Source organism: Ochotona princeps, chromosome 4 (genome assembly GCF_030435755.1).
Source record: "Ochotona princeps isolate mOchPri1 chromosome 4, mOchPri1.hap1, whole genome shotgun sequence".
NCBI lineage: Eukaryota > Metazoa > Chordata > Mammalia > Lagomorpha > Ochotonidae > Ochotona > Ochotona princeps.
Window position 1 is genome coordinate 75,197,856 of NC_080835.1, and position 22,404 is coordinate 75,220,259.

A 22,404-nucleotide genomic window follows, 5' to 3' on the forward strand; every position below is an offset into this window, starting at 1 on the left:
CCAAGATCTGCCTCAGATGTGTCCAGGGAAAGGCCATGGAGAGGCCAGTTTCTGTTTCTAGCCAGTTCCAGGCTGCCATGTGAATGGGGCTAAAAGCGGTTGGGAGATGCAGGGCTGGATCCAACACAGAGGAAGAGTTCCTTGCTCATGGCAAGGGGAGAAAGCTGTGGCAACACTGGGTTCCACAGAAATGGTTCAACCTGGGCAGATGGGCAGGGTGTGACAACAAGCACCCTGGAGTGCAAGGTCCACCTTCTCCACTGCCCAGCTGGGTGGGGTTACAGAGGCCAGGCCCAGCAGCCCACTGCACTGCGGTTGTCTGCCAAGTTCCAAGGGTCCCTTCATCCTGTTGGTCGGAGGGCTGCTGTGCCTTGGTGCTCCACCCCATCAACCAGAACAAGAGGAACCTCATAGAACCCAGGAGAAAGTCCATGACCGCTCAGTACTGTCTGGCCCAGGCAATCAGCCAGGGTAGGGTGTCAGGTCTGGGGGCTCTGGATGGGGCTGCGCCTCTGCACCCAGCCTCCTTAGGGATGTGTGGGGAGTGAGGAGGGGGATGGTGTGCAGTGGGGAGCGGCTGAGAGCTGCATGGCTTTGCTATTAATGTAGTCAGTAAATAAATAAAGGAGGGCTTAAGCTTAGTGTACAGCAATCAGTTTAGAACTACAGGGTAATTAGCGCTGCAGGGGGCTGCAGGGCTGCAGAGTCAGGTTTAAATGAGCGAGTTCACTTTCACTGAGCCCCTCCTCTCTGGGAGATTGGGGGTGGGAGGACAAAACACAGCCGGAGGAGCCCGCCCTCCTGCCAGCAAGGAGAGGCAGGGCCTGGACCCAGAACCATGGAGAGAGCTGGGGAATGACAGACTGGCTCCTGGGTCTGCCCAAGGACCCGGTGTGCACGCCAGCCATGCCCCACCTGCTGTACCTCACTGTGAAGGGCCACTTGTATGTCTGGTCCCTCCACACCTTCCTTGGTAACTCTGTGCACTCCCAGGGGCGCGGGGGGGGCGGAGCGGGCAGCAGGAACCTCTCCTGGGTTCTGGCATGCACACACACGTGTCCATGTACGGCCCGCGCAGGTGCCCCTGTGAAGGTGAGAAGTGCTCCTACTGAATCCTGCCTCGTTGGCCCCCTGAGGACCTCTCTCCTGCCTTCCTTCTCTCTCTTTCATTCACTTCATCAGCAATGGCTTGTCAGGTGCCCGCCATGTGTCCAGCTGGTGCGAGGCTCTGGGAACTCAGCACACAGCTCTTGGCCTCAGGTAACTCCAGTTACAGTCATGGTGACGGGTAAGAGAGGAGTGATAAATGACAACACGGCGGGGGAACGGGGAGGCTCCACATAGTAGGTAGCCAGGGACTTTTTCCAGGAATGGGGGTGGGGCGCTGAACATCGTCCAGTGGAAAGTTTCGTGCAGCTTTCAGGAGGGGGGACCAAGCTCTGTGTGCACCAGGAACCATTGCGGTCCATCCCCTGGAGCAAAGCACAGGGGCGGCCTTGCAATGAGGCTGCGGTCGAGCACTGGGCCTCTGGCCAGGATCTGGCCTACCAACCTGTGGAGATGTTTAAATTCCATCCTAAGAGCCATGAGGAGCAGCCACCAGGGACCTTCATCAATAAGTAAGGTGACACTATTAGCACTTTGGAAAATCATGCTGGCTGATGGAGCCTCCTTTATTTACTGGCTACATTATTAGGATGGAACCGACGAGGGACAGGAGCGAGCGCAGGTCAGCAACACTCAGAACTCATCACTCCCTGGTGTCAGGGGCTCCAGGGGCTCTGCGGGTACCAGGGTGGCCATCTCCCCATTCCCACCTGACACAACCTGCTTGAATGTTCTGCAGGTCTCCACTGGCTTGGGCCTCAGCTTACTGCCTTTGCTACAGAGGGATTCCCTCTGCAGCCACCGTAAGGACGAACAGCGACTAAGGCTGATGGGACACGAGTACCCAAGGGACCTAGCAGCTGTGGCTAGGGGAACAGGACAAGGGAGGGCACTCCGGACAGAGCTCGCACTCACTGTGCCCCCCAACCCTCCTTCTCTGCAATTCCTGACCCCAGCAGGGCGCCATCCTGCCAGCCCTGTCCTGGACCAGGACCAGAAACGCCTGCAGTTGGGGCAGAGGGCAGCTGCGGCCAGGGCGGGCAGCAGGAGGAGGAGGGGACGGAGTCAGGCCAGGGCGGGAGCCAGCGACTTGCTCAGGCTGGCCGGGCCAGGGCCCCTTTCTCTCCATGAGATCATATCTGGGTCAAAGAGCATGTAAAGCAGGCAGACCCTGGCGGTCACACAAAGCCCATTCAGCCCGGGCCCTATTCACTCACCCCCTTCTCCCCCAGCGCCCGCGCCGCCGCGACCCCAGCACAGCGCCTAAGCCCCAGCTTTGATGTCCAAGAACAGAAAACGGCGATTAAATGTTGTTTTAAAGAGGGAGTGCTCGCTGCCCTCCCATCTGTCAAGAGAAAGCTGAGGCCTGAGGGAGGGGCGGGTACTGGGGGAGGGGCAGGCAGCCGCTGGGGGAGGGGCGGGGATGCCTGGGCCTCTGGGGTGGGGCAGCCGCTCAGAGCCAAACAAATATATTCTGGGCCAAGGATTGTTTGATGAGATAAGAAATATGGGGAGAGGCAAAAGAGTGTAGGACAGACACACAAAGACCAGGAGGAGGAGGAAGAGAGGGAGGCAGAGAAGAAAGATGGGGTGAGACGGAGCCCGTGCTTGGAGGGGAGGAAGAAAGCGAGGAAAGAGAAAAGCAGAGGTGGGGAAGGGGCAGGAGGTAGCCAGGGCACTCCCCAGCTTTGCTGCCCCTCCTGGCCTCTTCCTGGGGAGCCCAGAGGCTGCCTTCTTAGTCCTCCAGGGGGGCAAAACAGGAGATCTTCCCCCACCCCCGACCCACAAGACCCCCACAGCCTGCAGTGGGAAGGACCATGCTGGAGGTCAGACCTGGGGTGCATGCCATGGGTCTGCCACTCTGGAGTGACCTGCAGTGGGAGTTACAGCTGTGTCTCCAGGCCCGTCAGCAGGTGCCAGGGCTGGAACAGAGTGGAGGTGGTTTACAAGGAAGGGCAAGCAAGTGGTGTGGCAGTGAAAGGCTCACAATCCTAGCCCCCTGGAGGGAGGAAGGGCTGGCCTGTCCCACAGCCCTGCCCATACTCTCCCTGCACCTGTCTTAGCTCCCTCAGCAACAGGTCCAGAGGTCCAGGCTGGGACTTGACTCACAGAAGCCCCCTTGTGGAAACATTTCTGGAGCTTACTTAGCCACTGGAAGTTGAGGGTCCTGGGAAAGCATACCTGGCGTGGGGCGTCAGGGGAGCAGACTGTTGGGGGTTGGCGTCCAGCTCTGGCTGCTTCCTGCCAGCCAGGAGCCTGCGCCTGAGCAGGCAGACACACCCTGGCCAATGCTGGGCCTCCAGCCACTGCTTGCTAGCATGATAGCCCCCCCCCCCCAAGGACCAGGGCTTGTCTCTGCTACATCTTTGCTGAAATAGTTAACACATATACACCCACCCCACCCCACCCCCAGCCCCACCACGGCAGTAAGATGTGCAGATCTTTGTTGAATGAACACTTACCTAGTAGGCTGTTGCGGGCATCAAGGGATAACTCTGTCTTGCATGCTATTTTTAAACTAACAGGATGATGTGTTATGAAGCAGGCTTGGGACTTGAATGCCACCTGACAGAAGTAGGCAGGGTGAATGTGGGGGAGCCTACGGAACCCCTCCTCTCTACTGCCCCCATCCCACAGCAGAAGCCTCAGGGTCCCAACAGTACTCCCCAGAGAATGTAAAGCACTTAAAACAAAAGAACACTTCAAACCAGAGACAACTGAATTAACTTTATTCTCTTCTAACTGCAGATTCAAGGTATACAACTGAACATTGCTATTTTTCTTATGAGACTTATAAATAAAAATACAAAAAATGTTCACTACAAAAAAATCTACTGTTAGTAGGATGTAAAAAATATTCTCTTTGCTATAGAAGGCACAAACTTCACTTAGTGACACATGGAGAGAGAAAAAAACCTGCAGCAGTAAATTCATTTTTTTTCTTTAAATCTTTTCAGAAACACGGAAATTACAAAGAAACGCATCAATCTACACAAAACAAAGGCAGATGCGGAAAGCTGCAGCCAGGATCGCACAACTTCGAGTCAACTGTTGTAGGATGTTGTAGGATGGGGCAAGCATGGCGGGGTGGGGGGGTGGGGCTGGGATGGGGGGGAGCAGGAGTGGGGAGAAGGAGAATGGAGGGGGAGGGGGCAGGCAGTGCAAAGATGGGGTGAAAAGGGAAGGGGGAAGGGGCGGAAGAAGAGGGAGACAAAGAGAAAGTGGAGGAGAGAGAGAAAGATGGAGATAGAGGTTGATTTGTACAAAAAGGAACCAGTAGAATTGAAACAAAAATTGGGCAACCTCCTAAAATTAGGCTAAGAGGAGGCGCTGAGGTAGACATTAACTAGAACATCGATGAATTAAAAACACTATTCTGTAATACAGCGCAATCGGACTGGCACTTGTGCTGTCACGACAGAAGACAAGCCACAGAAACCAACAAAGAACAAAATACCCAGACCAAAAGGCTTAGTTTTGCTTGGTCCAGCAGGGCCACAGGGCCCTCAGTGCTATAATTTACATACATATATTTATATATATATATATATATATAATATCTTTATCTTTATCTATAGGGGTCGGATGTCACGGGGTTACCACCACGGCTTCGTGACCTCACAAGGATCATGCATCACACTAAGTGAACAAATACTATGATACACCCAGGAGGTGGGGACTGTCTGCCCCACAGGCCAAGGTCTCTGGGTGGGGAGGCTGCTGGCATGTAAGCCTGTCTCCCACCCTCTCCCCCTGACCCAGCCGCCCAGGTTTGTCCTGCACCCCTCTCTTGACCATCACTACTTGAGTTTGGCTTTTTGTCTCTCACTGAAATCTCTGGGTAAGTGCTGCCACTGCAGCCCAGCCAGCAGGAGCTCCGGGAAGGAGGCAGGGGAACAGATAACAGTAACATGAGCACAGGGAAAACCAACACGTGGAGTCCCATCTCCTGCCTCTTATCCTGGTGTCCCTGCTTCTCACCCCAGTTGGGGCTTGCTGATACATGGGCCAAAAGGGAAAATAAACAAACAAAAAAAAAACCCACACCGGGCCACCTGATGGGCCAGTTGCAAAGACCACCTGCACCTGTGCCTACCACCCCATGAGATGTGGCTGGGCCCTCTCCTCCGTGCCTGCATTGGTGGTACCGGCAGTCTTAAGACAGGGGCCAAACACCTGCGAAAACTCACAGCAGGTTCCCCACTCTGCTTTTTTTTTTTTTCCTCAACATGGAAAAATTGTTCAGGCACAACAATGAGACAAGCCTGCATTACATCCCTGGATTGTTCTGACCACTGGATCTCCCAGCTTCCCCATCACCCCTGGCATCCCACGTCTGCCTTCCCCATACTCACAGCCTCCAAAGCAGCAATGATAGTTACTATTTTATATCTCTTTTGCTATATATATATCTCTCTATATATATATTTGTCTATCCTATATACACATAGGATTTTAATGCTTTGAATGAGTGAAACGGGGAAAAGCGCACAAGTGAGGGGTAACTGACCCAAAGCATGAATGGACAGGCATGTGGGAGCCACACATGGGAAGGGCAATATTCACAATTAGGCCTGCCCGACCTGCAAGTCTGTGCTGGATAAGGCAGTAGCAAGTGGCGGTGGGGCAAGGGGACAGTCAGTGAAAGGCAGTCAGCTGGCGAACCAGGCGCAGAGGAAGTGGGGCGCAGAGGAAGTGGGAAGTGGAGGGGGCATCCTCCACCTGCCCGGGCCTCTCAACTCACTCCAGTGCCACAGACACAGCTACAGCCTCAGGACAGTGTCTTTCCCTGTCCCTCCTCTCCCCCGCCCCGCCCTGGCCAGCAGAAATCCCTGGCCAACTTTCCAACTGTCTTGTCTTTGTGGATAGCCCAAGCTGGAGCCTCCTCGAGGCAGCTAGGGCTTGGCAGGAGTACAGCAGATGATGCAGCAAGAACAGGGGTGTTCCTCGTCCCACAGCCCTCAGAAACAGCCCCTCTTCCATCCAGACCGGGTCTGTGCAGCCCCAAGCAATGGGAGAGGCAGGCAGACGTGGTACCACCCAATGCTGCATGACCAGACCATGGCATCACATGACTGGACACATACCCACACATACACGGAGCACACACGCAACATGCATACACATCAGAGGGATTTGGGTGGCTTTTTTTTTTTTTTCGGTTTTGTTTTCATTCTTGTTTGTCCTATTCACATTACAAAAGGGCCAGGTCCTGTAGCACTGATAGAGGAACTAACGAATATTACAAAAATATTACAATTTTGTAAAGAGTTATTCAACCCTCAGTTTTTGTGAACAGGAACAAGGGCAACCCAGGCTCAGGGGAAGGGCTAGGGAGTGAGTGGAGGGCCAGACTTGTGAGTTCTATGGAAGAGTTGGATTTTTTTCCCCTTCCCCGTCAATGTTGAATGACATCTTGCTGTTGAAAACACTGTTTTCTGGGATTTCCAGATGTCCTGAGGGCCCACGAAGGAGGGGGGGAACCACAGTGCATAATTTCTTAGACCGTCTCCTCCCCCAGACAATTCTGCTGTTTTCACATTATCAACATGACGTGTCTAGTCACGTGCTTCAAGTTTAACTTCTCTCCTTTCCTAAGCGCTGTCATTACCACTGCCACGATACAGCAGTCTCCCTGCCCGACCTCCCAAACCCCCAAGCCCACCTCCCCCTCACACACGATTTTTAAGGCCTTCCAATTTGGTGGGCAAGACTGAAGGGGTGGACAGGATGGACAGGGCCAAGGGATGGGGGGGGGTGGTCACAGCTGCACCAATCCCTGCGACTTCCCTGTGTCTTGCACAACCCTTCTCCCCAACACAGCTTCCCCAAACCACTTCTTAAAACCTAAGATTCAAACGCAGCCAGGACTTTCTCAGAGAGAGAAAGGGGGAAAAAACATCACGCAACGTAAGTAAAACCTCCTACATATGAAGTGTGAGATGTCACAGAGCATCTATCCCAAAGCCAGCAGGGAGATTGCAATTCAGGGAGGGCGGGAATGGGGAGCAGAGCAGCAGGTGGGGAGGCGTGAGGGGGACAAACAGAAGAGGTAGCTTTTGGAGAAACGAAAGCCCCACCCCAACAACAGAACTAAAGCTGGCTCACCCAGAGACCAGCCACCAAGACATATGCTGTGGACAGTGGCTATGTACACAGGTGGGTAACCTGCACAGTCCAGCCAAGTGGAGGAAAGCAAGGTGGGACTTTCCTCCACAGTGTTTTGGGCTGCACTCTCAGTCTGGGCACTGAAGACTCTGAGCCTGTAAGAGTCCCCAGGGACTCATGAGGCCCCTGGTGACATGGGGGGGGGGGGGCGACACTGTTGTCCCCAGGGCTACGCCCCTGGCCAGTCCTCCCATTCAGATCCTGAGCACTCAAATCCTCCTGTGCATGGTTCCTTCCATCTGGGAGGCCTTGGCCAGCTGAAACCTAGAAAACCAACTCTTACTTCACTCAAGAAACAGAAAAGGACACCCTCTCTGTTCCTCCAACCCCTAACAAACGGAGAAAAAAAAGAGTGAGAGATGGAAGGGCGGTTAGGGGAGGGGCCATGGACAAAGCTCATGAGGTCACAACAAAGTGAGGTAATTCAAGTACAATGTGCTAACAGAGGACACAGAAAAGAAGCAAAACACAACACAAGGCCAAAACACTTTCCACTCCTCCTCTTGCTCCTTCTCCTCCTCCTCCCTATTGCGGATTGAAGGGCCCTTGAGCTGGGAATTCTGAGCTGCTCTCTGCATCCGGGATTCCCCGCTGGACTCTCTAGGTCTGGGATCACTCAGCCCTCATGTTGTGCGGGTCCCCAACAAGACCTGACAGTTCCTCCCATGGGCAGAGTGCCTGATCCTGTCTCCCCTCCAGGTACAGGGCCCACCCGGAGAAAGACACATGCAAGTCTCCCTTGGACAATGAGCCTTTCTTGGCTTGCTTCCCTGGTAACCAAGGAGGGTTGGAGGGGCTCCTTTTGTTTGTGTGGTAGGGAATTAGACACATGGTTTCCATTCTGGAAGCAAAAGCAGTTTGTAGGGAATCTTGCTCATGACGAAGGGGCTGTTTCATCCATTCTGTTGTGTGTTCTCATAAGCCAAGGGATGAGGCAGCTCCCCGTCCAGGGCACAGGTGAGGGAGGGAGACGCCTCATGCAGTCAGAACCCCGAAGGGCCCAGAGCCACCCCTCTCCAACCCAGCACTTGATGGGCAGGAGTCAAGGGGAGGCAGGAAGCAAGGGGCAAGAATCCCAGGGCTCCTAGAGACTAGGAAGGGACACTCAGGTTTAGCAGGCAGGATAAAGTGAGTGGTGGATGAGAAGGGCACTCGGCCCCTCTCTGATCAGCCCCCAACAAGCCAGAGCTGCCATCATGAGTGCCCACTGAGGCCCAGCCCTGCCCCACCATCTCAGCACCCCCAGTCTGCTTTCCCTGCCTGCTCTGCAAGGCAGTGGGCTGAGACCGGAGTACCCATCATCTGCCCACCAACCTCTGCTTCTGGACACAGAGATGGGTGCGGGGAGAGGGAGGCAGAGAGAAGAAGTGAGCAAAACCACCCTCATCCCATCTGATCCCACCCAAGGAAGCCAGGGTCCCCGTCTGCCAGGGAGGCAGATGGGCATGGTGTCCCGGGCACCCAAAGCCCTAGAGAGAACCCAAGGCCAAACAGCTGTTTGATTTCTTTCTTATCTCTCCATTTTTTTCTTCTTTTTTGTTTTTGTTTTTATCTTTGTGCGCAGTCCTTTCTCCATGTCCTCTCCCTCTCCTGATTTTTTCCCCCTGGCTCCGGCCCCTGCTTCACGGCCTCCATGGCGGCAGGGGGTGCCTCTTCACACATAACACAGATAGAGGTATGTCTTCTCTATCCTCCAGTCGGGTGGGATCTCCTCGGGCTTGTGGCCCTTCATGTGCTTCTGCATGGAGGAGAGGCTGGGGCAGTACTCGGTGCAGATGGTGCACTGGTAGGGCGAGGCGCCGTTGTGGGTCCGCAGGTGCTTGATCATGGCCGAGTAGTCCCGTGAGCGCTGGTGGCACAGCTTACACTCAAAGGGCTTCTCACCTGCGGGACAAGGGCAGGACAGGGCGGGAGAGGTGAGGTACCAGGAGCAGCGGGACATGGGCCTTTGTGCTGGGGGTCCCAGGGCTAACAGTTACAGAAATGCTCAGCAGGGCTCTGGCTGCCTGTGGTGCTGTTCTGACTGCCCTAGAGGTCTCTATCCTTCCAAGGAAATAGATGCCTTTGCCTGACCTGGAGGGTGGGGTCCTCTCAGCACCATGGAGGCAGGGGCAGGAGGAAATGGAGCGATGGTCTTTCCAATACTCTCTCTGGGGCACAGTTCCATTTAAGCACTAAGACCCTGCCCCAGACCCTCCTCCTGTGTTTCCCCCACTGGGTTGAGCATCAGCAGTGAGCACAAGGAAGCTAGCAGTGCACAGCCACACCCTGGCCTGCTCTCCACCATCCCCTGGAGCTGAGCAGAGCATGTAAGGGAACCTTGTTTCAATACAGTAATTAACTGGCCAGCCATCTCGTTATCGATACTCCTCCGTGCAGAGGCCCCAGCAAATAATGAAGTAATGAACAGCCAAAGTGATCTAACTATCGACCGGCTATTTACAATAGTCACTGCCGATGCACTTAATGATCCGTCTGCCAGGTCATATCCCCAACAAGGGGCTGAGGAAACCCCAGGGCCCAGGGAAATCCTCCAGGTCACTCGTCAGCAATGAGCACCCTGTCCCTGGCTTATAGCAACAGCCCTGACATCATGCAACCCTTCTCCCCCGGGGCAACACGAAGGAAGCAGGACCTGCCTAGGGTTATGGCACGGGCTGGTGGACCTCCCCTGTCCAGTTCCCCAACCTTCCATCCTCAGTGGAAGTTCCTCTGTCCAGCTGCCCTCCTTACGCCCAGCAATGGTCAGCATCTACCAACTGGCCAATTGCTTTTTGCAAATACTCCCCCCAACCAAGCTGATTTTAAGCAGCCTGGGATGCAGGGACAGGGAAGAAGTCACAGAGCTCTGAAGTTGGGAACAGATGTGCCAACTAGGTGTTCACCAATCAACTCTGGGACCTACTGCTCTCAACTTGGGACCTTCCAAAAGTCTGAGCCACTTGTTCTGTTCTCAGACCCCGAGGGGAAGAGTGGATTACCTGTACTTTCACATGAAGACTGAGAAAGTGCTTTGCAAAGGGAAAACATTATGAACAGAGAGGCCGATTCAATGCATCCATCCCCCCAGCTCAGATGCCAACTGCATCCAACCTGACGACTTCCCCCACCCTCATCATTATCTAATTCGATTACCCGACCTCTTACTCAGTCCCTTGAGTAACACAAGAGTGTACTAACCTTCTCTGTCAGTTCATCAGGCCAACTTCACTCTAACACAGGACCCCAAGTAGATGCCACCCTGCCAGTCATGTCTGCACTACTGGTGTGGCTGCCTAGAGGGCTGGTCTGCCTCCTGGGAGGGTCTGCTGTGATTGATTATCGATGTCTGCCCTGGCCAGGAGAGGGACTCAGGAGTACTGGGGCCACCATGTTAGCATATAATGGAATCTCTCTGGCTCACGGGGCTGGCCTCTCTTGGGACTGCCCTGGGCACCCATCCACTCCTCACCCCCACCCAGCTGCAGAATCAACGCAGGTGTTGTTCAGCACCCATGGTACCTGTGTGCACCCTGTAGTGCGTCTCCAGCTGGTGCTTGAGGCTGAACTTCTTGCCACAGCCATTGCACTCGTAGGGCTTCTCGCCTGTGTGGATGCGCTTGTGGCTCTTAAGCGTGCTCTCGTCCCGGAAGCAGCTGCCACAGAACTCACACTCGTATGGGTGGTCGCCTGTGCAAACAGGAGATGGGTCAGGTCCTGGGCTCTCCAGACTCCCTATACAGGAGGTGAGACTGTCTATACACACCTCATTTAAGTATTCTCAGCCTCTGTCACTGCCCTCCCACCAGCATAAAGAGGGGGGTGCCTGTGCCCCAGCTGTCATCCAGATGGGAAAGGCCAGTCCCCAGAGAAGAGAGCCAGTTTGGTTCGGGGATGAACAGTAGCCCCAGAAAGCAGCTGCCTGCAGAGGGTAGAGTCAGCCTAGTGGGCGCAGAGGTTCTGAAAGCCTGCACCTTTCACCGTCCCCTTTCCTTTTGTTGTTGGTTAAGGACAAGAGCCAGTGCACTCTGATTGCTCCTCTTCAAACAAACTCCAATTTTTGGGGGGTGTTCTCAGTGTCCCCCATACTCTTTTCCTCTTTCCAGTTTAAGCTGTTCTGATTTCCTCTTGCTTCCCCAGGGAACACCTAATCGCCCCTCAACACTCAGCTTGTTTCACACCCTTGTTCGGAAGCTTCTGTTTAAAACTCCCACACAGAGCACGTCACAATTGATGCTCTGTCCCAGGAGAAAAGATGTGGCCAGCATCATATCCTTTATGTCCAGGACACTTTTTTTTTTTTTTTGTGAAAATGGCCTCTATATGTTGAGTGCTCACCAGTGCTCTGAGCACATCACGCAGTCCGTGTCCCACAATCGTGGTGGTGACCTTCCGGAAGAATATCATTTTCACTTTACAGATGAGAAAAATGAGGTGTTCAGAGATGCTCAGCTGCCACTTGCTGGGTCAGGCAGCTCTCTAGTGCTGCTGGGGTACTGATAGGACTCCAAGCCGGACTCCCCAGATTCCCATCAGGTTGTGAGCTGACCTGCCCACAACACTGCTGTAGCGTAAGAAGGGGGCTTTCTCTAATCCTGTCACAGAACCCAAGGACGACCCGGAACATACTCTCAGAAAGTTCCCGGAAGATGGAAACCACAGAGAAAGTCACAGCAAATACATGTTTATCAAACAGTACACAGGATGTCAAAAATGTTTTACCCTGAAATAGACAGATATTTTCATTCCACTTGTCCAGGAACTTGGTGAAGGGCCCTCCTATGTGCAACAGCGAGGTGTGGGAAAGAACTGCCTGACTCAGCCCAGAACCTGTGCCTGCCAGCCTTCACATGAAGGGCATCATATGCCCACCCGCCCCATCTGTGCTGAGGGGCTGGGCTGCGGGGACAACCACCTTGTATTTTTATTCCCAAAGTCGGGGGTTTGGAGGAGGAAAGGTGAGAACTTCAGCTACTCATTTATTACAGGAGTGAAGGCACAGACAATAAAGATAGATTGATCACCCCAGACTTTGTTCATGAATATTTAAATATCGCTGATTCGTCTTGTCACTGTAATTACAATTTCTCTGGGCTGCATCTCCAACAACCACAGTTTATGGTAAAGAATGGCCCACTGTATTTCACTTGTCCCTCTGCAGATGTGCGGGGCTGCCAACCGTGTAATGTCCTCTGCATTTCATACATTTTCTTCAGCCGCTGAGGTTTAAGTCATCCACAATGACCTACGTTTTTTCATTATCCCCATGTCAAACTGCGCTCGTGCCTGGGCATAAATTGTCCCTCTCGTTATAGACTCGCGTGCCTGTGCCTTCACTTCCTCTTGAAAATGATATTTTACTCTCTGTCCTCTCTCTGTTCCTCAGGCTGCTAACCAAACCTGCCTCTTCTCCAGTGCAGACCCCTGTACCCACATAAATTCTCCCCTCCCCTGATGGCTCTGAAGGGTTTTTAAGGCTCTATGGGGAGCAGATGCTGGGGTCTGTTAGCTGACTCTCATGGGTGGACGATCTGCAAGAAGCACTGAGGGCATGAAAGCAGGGCCAATTCCACCAAGGGATTGGATGAGAGAAGCTCAAAAAGCAGAGCTAGCCTTGATGCCAGGGTTTGGGTCCATCTGCTCTGTCGAGCACTGCCCCGGACCTGCAGATCTGGGAGTGAACCGGGTCCTCCAGTGGTCTCCCGGGACAACCCACACCCACCTGGCCTCTCACTGTCAGGCCTGCATGAATTACCTGGGCCCCGGCTCCACTAAAACCAAGGGGACTGGAGGTCTGGACCGACCCTGGTACTATTGCTCCATTCATGACAGTGGGGGTCAGCCTGGGGCTACATGTGCCTGCATGCCACTCTTCTCCCCGCATCAGCACACATGGCCTCATCTGGGCTGACATCCCACTCCCCCTCCTTCCTGAATAGGCAACGATTACGACTTTAATCAAAGATTCAGTATCCTCATTAAGATATAAATAAATAAATAAAACCAGGGCCACGTGAGACCTCAGCCAGAGCCGGTAATTAAAACGTACATCGGCAATCTCCCCGGCCCAAGGGAGGTGGTGGTGGGGGGGCGGCCACCTGTGCCTTTCCCCTCCGGAGAGGGGCCCTGAGAGTTTGAGAAACAAAGGGTACAACGGAGGGGTGTGTTTGATCAGATTTTTATGAATTTAATTATGAAGTGGATCACATGTTAAATGAGTTTAAATAATCTCCTGAGTCCACTCTGGGAAAGCAACAAAAAGAACTTACGGGGAGAAAAGAAAAACGTCACCACTATCTCCTTTTTCACACACTCTACAGCAGGGCCAGCACCTGGTCTGAAATCCCCACCCTGAGTTAATCGGGTCAGTGTCGCCACAGTGTACACAAAACTGGCTGCAGAACTCAAAATCCAATTTGTGGTATGTTGATTAACTCTGGAGCCTCTTTAATGAGCTTGACATTAAGTGCAGGACAAACGAGACTAATTAGGGCCCCTCTGGCCAGCCCAGTGCACCTGCGACCCCTCCCCACCCCCTGGGCTGTACTCACCTGGAGGCTCCCCTGCCACTGGCAGGGCTGGGAGGTGTCCTTTACATCCCAGTCCCAGCCTCTTGGCTCCTCAGGCCGCCCCCCTCCGGCCCCACCTTCCACACAGCTAAGAGTTCATTATATGACAAGCCCTGTGAATCAGGAATCCATCAATGCCAAGTGCACGGCTGGACTAACCTACCAAACACAGCTGCTGATACTAAACACCCGGCCCCGGCAGCAAATGGGCCAAGAACAACGGAAATTAATGAGGCATTGTGTGTAGGGTGTGCACAGCCTGTACATGGCTTGTGCATACTGTGCCTCATTGGTGTGAAAATCAATGTCTGTACTTCCCAGAATAAGCAAGGGCCTCTCCCAAACTCTGGAAACAGTCCCTTCCAACAGATTGGAGAAAAGCTAACACTCAGGTTCTGAGTCCTCAGGAGGGGGCCTGGGCAAAGCAGTGTATATCTGGGGTGGACTTAGCAGAGTAAGAATTATTCAGATCACTTGAAACTAAGACACCTGACCCAGCAGCAAGTTCAGAAGTAACCAAGAGTTGACTGACATCTCTCGTAACACTGGACATGGGGACCCACTGAGGAAGGCAGTGGCAGGGATGCTTAATGAAGCTGGACGTTTATGCTTATGGACAAAAAAGCCTTGGCTACATCCCTTTCAGGTTGGGCACTACTCTCTTTAACCTCCTCTTGTCCTGATCTAGCAATTTCAAGTAGTTCTGAGCAAATCTGAATAGGATGGCATTGGACATCGAGAACTAAGGCCTGAAATAAATAAAGCTGTTACGGACATGTATGGATTCAGGGTGGACACCAGATCTCACTGTGGCAGAAGCAGGTGGGTCTGATGGGAAGTGGTTAAGTCACTGGTGGGCGTGTCCTTGGAGGATAGTTCTCATGAGAGAATTGAGACTGGCCTAGGTTCTCTCTATCCTGAATCCCCATGTGATTGTGCCTCTCCACTTGCCATGACCAGTGTCTATAGGAAGCCAGGCTAGGAGGCCACTCAATCTCCAACTGTCATCTCCAAACCGAGCCAAAACAAACCTTTTCTTTCCCAAAGAAGCTCCTCCTGGGTATGTCAGTAAAACAACAAGCAGACTAATACAAAAAGCCTCCTTGTTCAGGAAAGCCTGCCTCCCATACAAAGTCTTGATTCACGTACAAACCCCTTTGCAACAGACAAGGGCATACATTTACTCTGTTATGTATCTGGAGAGGGACCTGACCTTCCCCTCTCACATGCAGCACTGGACAACACACAGCACACACTCATGGGCACACAGCTATCTGGGTACAGAGAAGATCCAATTTTGTCTCAGAGAAAATAAGAGATTTCAGTCATCCATGGTTGTGCTAGGGGCAGGCCAGGAGGTGCTGCAAGGAAGAAAATACCTCTGGGGCCCCAGGGACCAAGTGACCCATCCCGCAAAGTAGAGGCTTCATGGCAGGGATTAACTAGCACTAGGGCGTCTGGCACAGCCTTCTTGATTCACAACTTCTTGCTCATCCCATGCTGTGGAACTGTGTGGCCAGCACTGTTTCATGGCTCACTATGGAGATGCCTTCATCATCCCATGCTCAGCAAGGTGAGGGTGCAAGGACAAACCCTCTGTTACTGTGCAAAACATGGGAGCAGTTCTTTAACACCCGCTCAAGAGCCTGAGGCTTTGGGTGTGTGTGTGTGTGTGGAGTAGGGAGACCTAGTCAATCAGTTTTCCTCAAGATGCATTTCAGGTGCACTTGCATCAGAATCCTGGGGGAATACTCGCTAAAAGCCTGACATTCCTGGGGGTGGACGTTGTGACATGCAGGTTAAGCTGCTGCTTGTAACACTGACATCCCACATCCAAGCGCCAGTTCAAGTCTCAGCTGTTTCTCCTCCAATCCAGCTCCCTGCTCATGTACCTGGAAAAGCACTAAATGATGGTTCAAGTTCTTGGGACCTTTGCCACCCACATGGGAGACTCAGGCAGAGTTCCTAGCTCCTGGCTTTCATCTGGTCAAGCCCTGGAGACTGCAGTCACTTGGGAGTAAACCAACAGATGTAAAAATCTCTCTCTCTTCTCTCTTTTTTCTCTCTCTGTGTGTGTGTTCCTTGCTCTGCTGTCCTATTAAATACACGAGTAACTCGATCATTAGTAAAACACTGAAGTTTCTGAATCCCCATGTGATTGTGCCTCTCCACTTGCCAACAAGTATGCATAACAAGTATGCTCCATGTTAAGGATGGAGAGCTCAAGAGGCAATGGGGAGAACATCTAGCATCTTCCTACATCACAGGAAGCCCCAACATGTATCACCCTTGGACAGGGAAGAGTTGAGGGTTACTCAGTCTGCCCTCTTCACTTTACATCTTTGGACATAAATGTTAGCTTCCAGAGACCCACCCACTCACCAACCAACCATGTGCACGGACCTACCTGTATGTGAGCGCAGGTGGCGCTTGAGGGCCGTGTGGCTGGGGAAGGTGCGGTTGCACTCACTGCAGATGTAGCTGCGCACGCCTGCATGCACCTCCATGTGCTGCTGGAGCGCGCTCTGTGCCTGGAAGCGCTTGCCACACAGCAGACAGAAGACAGCCATGTCTGTGCCTGTGCAGAGAGCAGGAGGGAGAGTCTCAGGAAGTGGGAACACAGGCCACTCTCCACCCATGCAGATGACAACAGATGTCAGGCTCAGGATTAACATCCTCTGGTGCCCAGACTCAGCAGCAAACCCAGAGGCAGCCCGGACCACACAGTGCTGACTGAGTCACTCATGTCAAGCTGGGGGCATACAGAGGCGACAATGATACAATGGTACCTAAAGTAGTCCAGTGGGATGTTAAGCCAACATCTCTTTCGCAGCAGTGAATGAACATCTGCAGTCGAGTTGGGTGCTGTGGAGGGTGGGGTACTAAGGACACAGCCCAGAGGGACTTTGCAGCGTCTGGGGTAGGAGTGGAGGAGGAGTAACAATAAGGAAGATGAAAGAGCCATCATTGCAACATAATCCATATTAGTCCACGACTCCAAAATACAGGTAAATACACCTCACCCTCCAGGTAAAAAGGCCGAAGCACAAGGCAGTCAAGCCAAGTGTGCAATATTCCAGTTTTTAAGTGGGAGTTTGCTGACTTTCAGAGCCAGTAGCCTGGATCTGAATCCTTTCCTGAGACCAGCTTCAGACCCTGGACTTTCACTTCTCTGTCAGTAGGAATCTGAAAGGTCCTTTCAGTCAACAGACTCACATGTTATTTTGGTCCCTTTTACCAGCAGGAAGCTTCCTTTGGCTGTTCTGACCCATAGCCTTTTAGGCTACAATATCGCAGGAGCTCAAGTCCCAGCTTGTAGCTCCTGGCCCACTATTTTGGGGTTAATTTCCCAAATAGGGACACATCCACTCCTCCTGAAGACCATCTGTATGTTTTTGCTTGCTGGCATCTGGAATAGGTCACCTGTGCTCAGCCTTACCCAGCTAATCCCCTGGAGAGAGAGACAGAAAAGGGTGGGGTTGAGCAAGCCTAGCCCAAAGCACAATGGGGGACACAGCCTGGGTTGCTAGTTGCTGTGGTAGATGAGTGTAGAATTGGGGAACTTCTGGTAACAGGTGTGTGAAGAGTGGACTGCCTGATGAACCGACCTTCCCAGCCCAACAAGGGAGAGAGGCAATGGGAGGGCTGGGTCTCATCACTTCAGGCTCATTTGTGGCTGAGCTTGGGAGGTACCAGTGGGAAGATGAACGTGGTCTCTCCCCTATCCCTTGCCTTAACCCACAGACCTCCTTTTGCAGACACGGAAGCCCATGCCCCAACCCACCAGCAGTCAACAAGGCTTATAAGCAAGTGATGAGGAACACAAGTGAACACAGGATTTTGCTCCTGACCCTCTAAGAGCAGAAGGGAAAGGAAGCCAATGCAGGTACCACACTAGGGACTATAGTGCCATCCCATTTATTTCTTCTGAATATACTAGACAGGCATTCTCATTCCCCTTTTTTAAAAACGGGAAAGCAGAAACCAAGTAACTCATCTAAAAGCCACCCAGTTTACAAAGGGGACAGAGTTGGGATCTGGAAATAACTTGGTTGTCTGCTTCTAGACACCATGGGGTTGAGTACAATCGTGTTTCATGAAGGGCTGGCCACCTGATTGTCTGGGCCTGCCTGGGAAGACACAGGCTTGAAAACAAAAGGTACCAGTGTGTGCAGGGCTTCTTCCAGCAATGGCTCTCGAGTCTTGGGCTAGGAAGTGGGGGGGATCATAAAGCACAGTCCTCTGAAACTTTTGAACCCTCCTGAAATCCAGAAAGATTTCTGAGAGGTGGTGATAATGGAACTAGGGCCACAGAGGTACTGGGTGTTGCTAGGGTCTGAAGCCAGTGTCCCTCCAAAGAGGCAGATACAGACAGTCTAACTCCCAAAGTGATGGTATGAACACAGGGGCCTTCGGCAGTGCTTTGGTCATGAGGGTGGCACCCTCATGACTGAAACTAGTGCACTTCTGAAAAAAGGACTCCAGGGAGCTCCCCTGCCCCATGCACCTTAGGAAGATACTCCAGGAAGTCGGGAGCCTGTAACTAGGAAGAGGGCCCTCCATCAACACCTGCTCAGGCTCACCCTGATTCAGCCTTCCTAGCCTGTAGACCTGCAAGGAACATATCTCTATGGTGCCCAGGCCACAAACAACTGCCTGTGGTCAGCTATCAGACAAGTGTAGTGCTGGTGTAATGCAGCCTGTGCTGGAGGGCAGGGTCTCTGGCATAATGCAGGGATGAAGGGCTGTGGCAAAGGGCTGGAAACAAGAGGGCTGATGGTTCCTGGGCTGCCACCAGAGCAGGCTGCAGCAGGAGTTGTGCGGACAGGAAGAAGGATGGAGAAACAAAATTCCAGTACAACAGCCAGGGACTGGGCCTGAATAGGGAAGACTGCACACAAGAGGTCCCAGGTTGCCAGCTCTGAATCGTATGAAGTTCAAGGTTCATCAGCTGGGAAGGAAATGCGGCAGTGTCTTCATGGCGGCCCTTCTCCCCTTCCCAGGACACCCCACAGAATGGTATGGGCTCTCCCACGCGGTTGATCCTCCAAGCCGGGTATAGGAAGTAAGGGGCTTCAGAGACACTAATCCCCACTCCCCAGTCATCTTCTCGGAGACTACAGCTGTGATGATGGGAAAGAGAAAAAGAAAAGAAAAACAGGCAAAGGCAGAGAAGTGGATGCAACATAAGAAAAGCTATTGGTGCATGCAAGTTAAAAATCTAGACACTAGATGTGAGTTATTAAACAATTTGCTGTCGTTTCTGCCTAGCTGATTGTTCGCATGTATGATGAGTCAGGGCAGATTCTATTACTCTGGGAGATTAAGCAAATAAATGCTAGCTTTTGGAAACACATTAAAATGTGGGACTATGGAAATAAAATTATCTAGAAAATTGTATTAGCAATTCATTAGCTGCAGTGAGCTGTGCAATGGGGCTGTGGCCCAGCAGCGTTCAAGCATTCTGCTCCCTTTTGGTGCAGGAGTTTAGTGTTCCCTGATGGAGTTGTGGGAAGCAGTGGGACTCCACAAGGATGAAGGGAATGTTCAGAAGCCCTGTGGGCAGCTGACACAAGAGAGCAGAAGGAGGACGGGACAGAGATCCCTGCTCAGCTGCTTTCCTTGCTTTGTGACCCTGAGCATCTCACCTAAGGTGTCTGCCTCAGTGTGTGCACCATTTTCTGTACTGCCTGTGATTCCAGCAAACATCCAATGCAATATCCACGTGAAAAAGCTTTATAACATAATGTGACTGTAGAGCCAGTGCCAACCCACATGCTGCCTTTGTCTGAAGTAGACAATCACGTCTTTTCCTCAGAGCACACAGGCCTTGAGTTTTAGCGAGTAAGAAGAGGGCTGGGTCTCAGTCTGCTTTCCCCTTGGTGGGGAACCTTCGCACAGTGCACTACCTGAATCACGAATCATGGCAGCTGTGAAAGATATAGACACCTCCTCTTTTACTAACTCTGAGGTTTCTTCTTCCAGAAAACAGACCTGGAAGAAGGCTTCTTGGATGACTTAGATCCTTAAGGATCCAACGTCAAAGGCATTGTCCTGCGCTCAGCTCTCAATGCCACAGTGTATAAAACACGTTACTGCATTTATTTTTTTTTAAAGATTTATTTTATTTTCAGCAAGAGATGCTGAAGATTCTCTGTTCTAAGCATGTAGGCATTCCATGGATGAAGTAACAGCAGAGTATATTTAGCATATTGTGAACATGAATATGGCAACATGAATATGGCAAATTGGCAGTTTCCGTCAGTTGCTGGCAATAGTTTAGAGTGATGACAAATATTATTTTGATTTTTTTGTGTGTTATTTAGTTATGAGGAAAGTATATGGTAAGCAGTCCATTTGATGGTTTACTAATTTCCTCGTTGTTGAGAAGTCCGAGTTGATTATGTATTTAATATGATAACCATTTGTGTGCTGTGAATTGCATTAAGAGTTATGTAGGGCAGAGTTGATGCTTACTAAATGTACAAAATAGATTGATGAGATTAGCCAGTTAAATCTTTTCACCAGTAAGGCACTCAACAGCCCATGAGATATTTATTAAAAATGTCAAGTAAATCCTCTTATTTTTGTATCATAGTGTCAAATAGCAGTAAAACAAACATGTTAAGATCCTTAATCTACTGCTATGTTTCACTGTAAAATTTACCTTTGTTAAAACTTGCTTCTGTTCAAATTTGTTGAGACCGCACGTAAAAGTATCCTAATATTACTTTGGCTGGTATTTTCTAATTACTGTATAATATTTTGGGAATGCAAATTTCATTTGAATGTCAACCACAGTTAAGCATGTGCCGTTTGTTTTTCTTACTCAGGTTTTGTAATTTGATGGAATGTTTTTATCACAGTTTAATAAATGTTTGCTTTATTTAATAAAAAAAGATTTATCTTATTTTCATTACAAAGTCAGATATATTGAGAGGAGGAGAGCTAGAGAGGAAGTGGAGCTGCCAGGATTAGAACCAGCGGCCACATGGGATCAAGGCGAGGACCTTAGCCACTAGGCCACACTGCTGAGCCCTGCTGTATTTATTTTTGACATTCAGCTCTGCCTACCAGACTGTAGACCTCCAAAGCTAGAACTATTCTATTCATCTTTATATCCTCCAAGATGTAACACAGGGCCTGACACACAGCTGGTACTAAAGAACTGTACGTTGCATTAAACAATCAATGAGGAAGTATGCTGGAATTTTGGAGCAGTGAATTAAGCCACTACCTGTAACTCAGCATCCTATATGGGTGCCAACACAGGCTCCAGTTGCTCCAACTCTAATCCAGCTCCTTAGTAAGGCACCTGGAAAAGCAGTAGGAGATGGTGCAACTGCTTAGAACTCTGCCACTAACATGAGAGACCTGGATGAAGTTTCTGGCTTCAGAAACCAATGGCTCAGATACCCGCCAATGCAGGTATCTGGGGGAGTGACCCAGCAGATGAAAGATCTCTCTCTCTAACGCTAACTTTCAAATAAAGAAGTATTAAAAAAAATCAGTAAGGGCTGGGGGACAATCACAAAGAAAGGATGAGTCACAGCACAGAGACAGACAGCAAGGACACAGGCCAAAGCTGGTCAAGTAAGTCACCAGCAGGACCCTCTGCTCCCATCAGTAACACCAAGTGACCTGGAGGCAGCTGATCCCAGTGGGGACTCTCTCATTCATCTGGTGGGTAGAACATGGCTCCGCAGCTCTCACTATAGGTCAGAACTCCAGAGCAAACACTCAGAGCGCAGTGTGACAGTCAGAAGACCCCAGTTTTGGCTAGGGAATGCAGACCCTGGTGGCTCTGCACTTAGGGTCCAGGTAGTTATTGTCCTTGACCTCAGGTTCTTCATTAAGAAGGTAGATTTCTATCTGTCTCTTATTTAAGTGTACCCCAACATTGTTGGTACAATGTCACAGTCCAGCATCCCACAGTCTACACATGTCCAACAGTTTCATTGGGAATCTATCTTTAGTCTGGATTCAGGGATGCATGTTCCATTGTACCACTCCCCATCTGTATATGATAGACCCCAGTACTCCATCACTATACATTACCATGAGAAGCCATGAAACAAGGTCGGGATTATGATTCCTTATGAAGGACTACACTATTGTAACAAAATGGGAAAATATGATGGGGGTGGGAGTTTGGGGAGGAATCCCAGCCTATACAAAAATGTACCACATAATTCAAAATTCAAAATAAAAATATTAAAAAAAAATTTACAAAAGGAAAAAAAAGAAGGTAGATTTCTAGCTAAACTGCCTTTTCCAACATGAACTTCAGAGCACTATTATGAGACAACAGATATTTTGGAGCATGTAAGTCCCACATGTGCACTGTTTTGTACTCATCTGTAAATTTCCGTATAAATCAGATACTTAAATCACCTACACACCATGGAGCATGTCAAAGAATTAGCACCTCTGGGGCTCTGGTTAAGAGTGAACTGGGCTCAGCCTTAGCCTGGCATCCCAGCCTGTAATCCAGAACGTGATCTGAAGGCAGAAGAGGCACTGGGCGTGGCTCTAGGTGTTGTGGGCAGGGCCCACGCAAATATCCAGGCCTCTACTAGCA

General features: G+C 51.1%; 1 protein-coding gene across 2 annotated transcripts in view; it reads right to left on the reverse strand.

Annotated features, from left to right (window-relative positions):
- Positions 1-8,828: 8,828 nt before the first annotated feature.
- The window catches only part of ZBTB16 (zinc finger and BTB domain containing 16), a 176,044-nt gene continuing 162,468 nt past the window's right edge, over positions 8,829-22,404 (reverse strand). For both annotated transcript variants that reach the window (XM_004585084.3, XM_058663892.1), the window contains exons 5-7: positions 16,231-16,401; positions 10,777-10,944; positions 8,829-9,159 (exon numbers count right to left, since the gene is read on the reverse strand). In XM_004585084.3, the coding sequence (XP_004585141.1) occupies positions 8,930-9,159; positions 10,777-10,944; positions 16,231-16,401 (569 nt within the window). In that variant the 3' untranslated portion in view covers positions 8,829-8,929. The remainder of the gene's footprint in view (positions 9,160-10,776; positions 10,945-16,230; positions 16,402-22,404) is intronic.